Source organism: Lolium rigidum, chromosome 1, assembly GCF_022539505.1.
Source record: "Lolium rigidum isolate FL_2022 chromosome 1, APGP_CSIRO_Lrig_0.1, whole genome shotgun sequence".
Lineage (NCBI taxonomy): Eukaryota > Viridiplantae > Streptophyta > Magnoliopsida > Poales > Poaceae > Lolium > Lolium rigidum.
In genome coordinates this window covers 94,878,480-94,885,614 of record NC_061508.1, presented here as the reverse complement: position 1 = coordinate 94,885,614, position 7,135 = coordinate 94,878,480, and the positions used below count along the sequence as shown (strand labels likewise).

General features: G+C 45.9%; 1 protein-coding gene across 1 annotated transcript; it reads right to left on the bottom strand.

Moving 5' to 3' along the window:
* Positions 1-2,016: 2,016 nt before the first annotated feature.
* On the bottom strand, positions 2,017-3,806 carry LOC124678004 (protein CUP-SHAPED COTYLEDON 3-like). The gene is made up of 2 exons (XM_047213942.1): positions 3,285-3,806; positions 2,017-2,487 (listed from the first exon to the last, which is right to left on the bottom strand). Exons 1-2 carry the CDS (start codon positions 3,804-3,806, stop codon positions 2,017-2,019), a joined length of 993 nt encoding a protein of 330 aa, XP_047069898.1.
* Positions 3,807-7,135: the final 3,329 nt, after the last annotated feature.

Here is a 7,135-nt window from a genome sequence, read left to right as displayed (position 1 = left end):
GCCATCCCGTCACCCTCCTCTCAGCCCTCAGGAACACCGCCCACGTCATGGCGCACAGCAGGATTCAGAAGCAAGGAAACGGGATGAGATTTCGCCAAATCCCTCTGCTCTACCGGCCTTTCCACGCATCATTACTTCTACTCTGTGAGCCCGTCAAATCGTAAGGTCCACCGCGCGGCCGGCCCCGGCGCTCCGCTACCGTCTGAGAGCACGTATCCATCCCTGACCTAAATCACATCCATCCGTCGTCCATCGGTGCTGCTTTTTCTTCTTTTGTTCGTCTTAAATTGTAGTGGTATCTTGATTTGTAATTGGTTCGCCCGTTGCACGGACGGACAAAGAGATAGACACAGAAATAGGAGTACATGCAATGGAACGCATGGGCGAGCCACCCAGCAGATCTCGTGTCAGCAAGCAAATCCACTACGTGCGTGCGTAGCAACAAGAGTATACCAGCAAGGGCGGATCACAATGTACTAACTCTCTTCCATATTTTTTCAGGAGCGCCCAAGAATACTTAATACACGTTTTTTAAATAGATAGAGGGAGAACTAAATACAAGTATGCACAAAATCAGACGAGGCCAAAACCCTCAAAATAAGAAAGTGTACATCTCACAAGAAACCCAATAATTACCACCTTCCTGCCTCCTCCACTGCTGCTAGATCTAAATCGATCTAAGCACCCCCAACCCATCAGAGTTCAAATCCCAGATTTAACACTTTGGTGTCTCATTAAAAGACGAAATATTCTTTAATGGGAGATGATGTTCCCGTTGACAGTGAGGCGTTCGTGGTGACTTCGTCAATTTCAAGATCCGCCGGATCAGTTTCTTGGACTTAGTCTCTCGGAGGTGCTCATAGGGGTAGGGTGTGCGTGCGTGCATTCATAGGGGTTAGTGTATGTACGTATGTGTGAGCATCTGCGTCTTTACTGTGTTTCGCAAAAAAAATTCTAAGCACCAAAAGGAAGAGGGCCCGCACTTGGGGCTTCAGCTTGACCGAGTATGACATGTTCCATATTATAATATTTTTCAGTTTACTTTGCCAAAATGTTCCATAATGTTAAACACATAAGTTTTGATGCATACAAGCTGAACAACATGTTGAAATAAATATATTGGAGTCTCTTTTTATTAGTTCAAACTTGAAACAGAGTCGGCTAGTGCATCGATTCTATATGGTATGGGAGTCGAGAGGTCTTAATTTCCTACACTGAATCCATGCTAAAAACTAAAATAACCTAGATATGAGAGAGTGTTGAAATAAATATATTATCTAGCCTCTTTTCATTGACTTTTGATTGAGTTGGCTAGTACATCAATTGCCTAGTGTAACACTATTGTTATCTGTATCTCTTTGTGAGCTTTGTGATGCAGAAAATATAAACATCAGATATAACTATTGCCCTTTTTTTTATTGTACACTTGATCGACTACATACTACTCCCTCTCTTCCTTGGAGACAAACTTACACCAGTTTTGAATGGAATTACCCTGGCTAATTGACATGGGAAAAGAAGAGCTTGCACTAGATAAGGGAGCATAATAGAGCTTGGGAATAAAATCCGTGAAAGTATTGTCCAAGCGGGGGAAGTGCTTATGACAAAGAGACGCCTCGATTTTTCCTCTTCTTCTGGAACTTAAGAGACACTCTTCGTTATTTTTGAAAAAGAGGCATTTTTTTATTTTGACGATGAAAAAAAAAGACCCATTCTTCGTTACATATAGAAATTATATCAATAGATAGGACCATATTGCATGCGGATACATGCATGGATCAAGAGATTAGTACTCTAGTGCTAGTCTACTACTACTACTACTACTCCAGTGATCCAATGCATACAAGCTACATGGGAACTAAATTAAGGATAAATCTGAAGAAGTAAAAATAAGGTACAAGTGTTTGTCTAAATATCGATCACACTTGCAAACTAGGAGTACTAATCAAAAGCTGCAACATAATATAGCCGAATGATCGAAATGGGTAGCCCTAGCTAGGAAACGAATGATCCGGATCATGCGCCCCTGGTGGATGCAGGTGGGCCCATCTCGTACACGAAAGCGCTGTGCTGCAGGCAAGCGTCCAGCCAGGTCGGCGGTGGCTCCTGTGGAGCGCCGTTGACCCCGAGCTGCGCCGGTTGGCCCGCCCTGCCATTGGCGATGGAGGGGAAGGACGGGAAAGGGAAATATGCTGTGTTGCAGCTGCTGTTTGGCTGCTCTTGGGTGCAAGCTGCTGCTGGGAAGCCGCCATTGTTGGTGCTTGAGTTCTTGGCCTGGTTCTGGATTAGTGGAGAGGACTGCAGGTTTGGGAGGTCATTGTGGTAGGGGATGAGCTGGCTAGGGTTTAGGAAGGGGACAGGTGCGTCATGGAAGAAGCTTGGGTGGTGGTGGTTCATGGGGAGGTAGCAGTAGGGATTCCTCATCTCTATCATCTTGCTGTATTGGTCTACTACCTTGTGGAAGATCCTGCACACCACCCATTCTTCCTGCAAAATATACATTTCAGTAAATACCAACTACTCATGGATATACAAATTCAAAATAGCACGAGAAAGTATGTCTGAATCAACATAGTAATCGTCCAAAGCAATGTAATACTCCTGCATGGATTGTGATCTAGCTAGGACAGAAATGCTGATATATCCATATATATATATATATATATATTTATTCCTGGACTTTCTGCATGCAGTGAGCACATTTATGCTCCATTTATGGAAGTGCTTTTTATAAGCAGAGGGAGAGATGGATGAAAGATTTGACGATATGCGCGAGGACGATTGCAGATAGGAGGTGAGCTATGCAAAGTACAAGAGCCATATGAGGGTGAGAGAGAACAAACATGCACAAGTGCAGCGTGTATACATCTAGGTAGCTCAGATATATCCTGTGTCAGTGCAAATCTGCAAATAGATTTCTTACCAGAAGCAGACCACAGTGTTGAATATCATGCATCGTCATGCTTATGATGCTAGTAGCATTTTCTTGACAGAGAATGATACTAGCAGTAGCATTGAATGAACAAAAGTGTACTATGAACATTTAATAAGCATATATTTCATATCAATCTGCATGCATATGTCACCCTATGTATGCATGCAATCCCACTGAATGCATCATATCAGATATACTTCTGTAACGACCATGTAAACTTGTTCTTGAACCCTCAAATGTTGATATTTCAACACCCAACTCAAACAGTGAGTATCTACTACCAGTCGCAGCTAAAAATCATCAACTAACAAATCAATGAAATGAGCAATAGTGTCAAACTGTCAAGTACCTTGGATGAGCGGCGGCCGGCGGCGAGGTCGCCGTCGAGACGGTACTCGTGGAGGACCCACTTGGTCTTCTCCCCGCGTGGCGCGCGTCCCCTATAGAAGACCAGCGTCTTCTTCATGCCGAGGATGGCGCCGGTGGCGGCGTTGAGAACCTCCCGGTCCTTCCCCGTGGCCTTCCAGTAGCCGGCGCCGGTGGCGCGGTTGGTGCGGAGGCCCGTGGGGTACTTGCGGTCCCGGAGGCTGAAGAAGTACCACTCGCGCTCCCCCATCCTCGCTGCCTCCGGGAGGTCCCACGGCTCGCAGCGGTTCAGGTCCACCTCCGCGATGTCCACGCCGCCGCAGCAGGCGCCGTTGAACACTTTGGCGGCGAGGTAGTAGGTGACGAGCTCCTCGTCGGTGGGGTGGAAACGGAAGCCCGGGGGAAGGCCGTGCTCCCCGGAGGCCGCCTCCGCCGCCGCCATCTCCTCCCCGATCAGCTCCCACAGCGCGTCGCCCATGGCCGCCGCCGGGTGATGCTGGTGCATGCGCGCCCCGCAAAGATCGATCTTTTCACGGTGAGGAGAGGAGTAAAAAGTTCTAGCTCAAGAACCCTACGAGCTGCGGCACAGTGTACAGCTAGTGTGAAATGTTGTTCTTGGCTATGGAGGTGTGGTGTGAGTGTGGAAGAGGCCAATGGGTGGTCTATATAGTTGAGCACGGAAACGTAGAAAGACTACAGTGCTGTGCTTAGCCCAAGACCCTACTCTCTCAGCTTTATCCCACAGTGTATAGCTAGCTACAGTAGCTAGGTGTAGAAGAGGGGGGAATTGCAAGGCAGGAAGGGTAAGATTAATGGATGGTGAAGGGCAAGATACACCTGGAATGTGCCCGAAGAGGAAACTTGATGGGAGCTTAAGAGGACCCTGAACTCTTTCCAAAGTAGAGCCACCTAGTGCATGGAAAACACACCAAGCTATAGACTCCGTGGATCACATGCAATGCAAAGGTGCGTATATGCATCAGCATCCATTATAAACATAGGTAAATTAATCTACATACGTACAAACAAACGTACTACTGCATATGCATATATAGATATGTAGGCAAAATATTTCTGCACGTACAGATCGATATTAATTTGAGGCAGATGGTGAAGTTACACAAGTTTCTGCCACTGTTGCCGTGTACTTATTTCAGGGTGCCATGGATGTACCACGGCCACTGTGCATATACAGGCAAAGAAGATTTTGGAACCAAAGAAAAATCCCTTATAGCTACCTAGCTAGGTTTCTAGCATGGCATGTTCAAACGCCGTCCCGGCCCTGCATGCTTTTCACAGGACTAAATTTCGATCTATAGCACAATAATGAGTAGTGTACGCACGTCCCGTTTTCTTACTGGTACTTGACGTCTTTACCACTTGTTTTGTTCGTAACATGACAGATTTGACGGTGACGACGAGTGCATGCAAAATCGTCCTACATATCTCCTGTGACAAGATCGAGTCAGAAGGAGTGCGAACCACGGCTAATATGGTACGTACGTGCATGGTCATGGCCTATATCGCTAAAAGCATGCACCTCAGCATGCGTTTCAGAGTACAAAATATATGCTACCTAGGCACCTAGCATATAAATAGATAGAAAATCACTCGTTCCTAAATGTAAGATATTGTGGGAGTCTAATTTAAACTCCCAAAACATCTTAGGGCCACTTCTTTTTTGAGTTTCTAGCCCAGCTTTTAGGCCCCAATAAGAAGCTGAAGCAAAAAAGAAGGGATAATTTCTGGCATGCTTCCCCCACCGTGATGCCTGAATTATGTCGCCAAGATGAAACTCCGCTGGGGGGGCGTTTCCCGAGCTTCTGCCGGACCAGTATATCCATTGCCCATGGTCTTCTCCCAAATTACCGCAGGAATGCCACTCCCAGCGACCCATCCCAGTTCATCTGACTCAAGTGAAAAAAAGAGGCAAACGAGAATACCGCCCTGCCCGCATACGACCACACGCGCTAGCTCATGGCGAGCTAGGGTTACACTGTTGTCTACCCCGCCGCCCGGACGCCGCTGCCGCTCACCACTCCAGCTCATCCCACCGGCCAGCCACCGCCGCCGCTCACCACTCTAGCTCAGCCCGCCGCCTAGCCGATGCCGCTGCTCACCACTCCAGCTCAACCCTCCGTCGCACCTCACCCTGCCCCCAACCGGCAATGTTGGCCCTGGCCTCCCTCGAGATCACCCGTCCTGGACCGGCTACTCTTCATCGTCCTCCCCAACAGTCAACGTCAACCCATTCCGCCCCGTAGCAGGCACGTCGAGCTCAGCATTCCTGCAGCGGCGACATCCAACTCGTCTTCCCAAACTAGCTCGACAATGGTGCTTCCAATCAGCAACGATGGAGATGAGAATTGTTGTTGGGACTAGAAGATCTGTGATATATTTTTGATAAAATATATATCTGTGTTATATTTTTGATAAATCTATATAAATCTGTGATATCAAGTGGTCTGTGAACATTTTTTGTATTGTTAATATAAAATGTTTTGAACGTTTGCATTAGTATTATCAAATTTATCTAGAGCACGTATCAAATTCATGGGCATTATAGTCAATGCACAGCCCAACAAGGCAAATAAGCTTGATTTCCTGAAGCCCAGAGTAATAGGTGAAGAAGTGAGCCTAACTCACTTGGTTAGGGAAGTAGATGTACAACGTAGCCACCGAGATTCAAGTTCCCAGGGACACGAATTTGGGTTCTTATTATTTAAAAATAAAATCATTGTAGGGGCTTCCCCTACCGTATTTATTTCGAAAAAAAAGTAATAGGCGGAACAGTTCCTAGGAGCTTCTCCACACCACATTTTCTACCCACCAAAACCCATAAGCTGGCTTATACATAAGCACAAGCTCAAAAAAAGTGGGCCTTATATTTCTGAATAGCAGTAATCCCAAATTTATATATGTCATGGGAACACTGTCAGCATTCCAGACATGAAGAACATTATCCTGGAGGCAACGCTAGGCGCTGGTTGGGTGGAGTAGCCCCATCAACTGCCTCCTACACTGGCCGATCTGACTAATTTGTAAAATTTGGACCGGCTGATCATTATAGCATATCCTGCTCTAACAAAAAACATCGCATCATTTCAAAAACATCCATGCATAAAAAAAATATGTGTACAACAAATCCACACTTGGTCATTAGAAAAATTGCAAGAAGAATCATCGCGGGGCATGGAAGCAAACACTTGAGCACAGAAAAAATGCACTAGCCACATGAAGGCAACATTAGTAGCAGACACTCGAAGTCGTCGCGTCATATGGTCTATTTGTAGCCAAAAAATAGTGTCCTAACATGTCGAAAGAAGAAAGTGTGCATCATTTAGAATTCTAACCATCATCATTTTGGAGCGCAAGAAGAATCTGGTTTGCTAGGGCTAGAGCCTCGTTAGCGTCAGATTCCGCAACCCCATACCCATTCCCCTAAATCTTAGAGGACACCTTGACGTGTTCGCTAAACTTGATGTATGGAAATCTAAACGGGACAATCATGACCTCGAGGAGGAGATACACTTAAGGGACAAGTAGAGGAGATGGTTCGTTAAGGGGTGGCAGTGCTAGCTTTGCCTGATTGTGATATCCACAAGTGTAGGAGATCGATTATATCGTGTTTCAGTAACTAAGCTAGGTGTCAAACCGAATGAGGAGGTAAAGTAATTGGTGTGTAAAACTACCTTAAAGATAAATGTATATCCACACAAAGATTTATGGGTATCATTTGTTCTTTGGGATAGTTCCAAGACAAGAAAGTTACAATAAAAGTAAATAATTCTTGGATATGGCCCAATCTTACGTGTGGAAAGGACCAGCCAAAGA

Bases quoted from the DNA above. Each gene is read 5' to 3' on its own strand.
- LOC124678004 (XM_047213942.1), bottom strand. From the start codon at position 3,806: ATGCACCAGCATCACCCGGCGGCGGCCATGGGCGACGCGCTGTGGGAG. The intron at 2,488-3,284 runs GTACTTGACAGT...TATATTTTGCAG, and splicing joins CCGGCCGCCGCTCATCCAAG to GAAGAATGGGTGGTGTGCAG.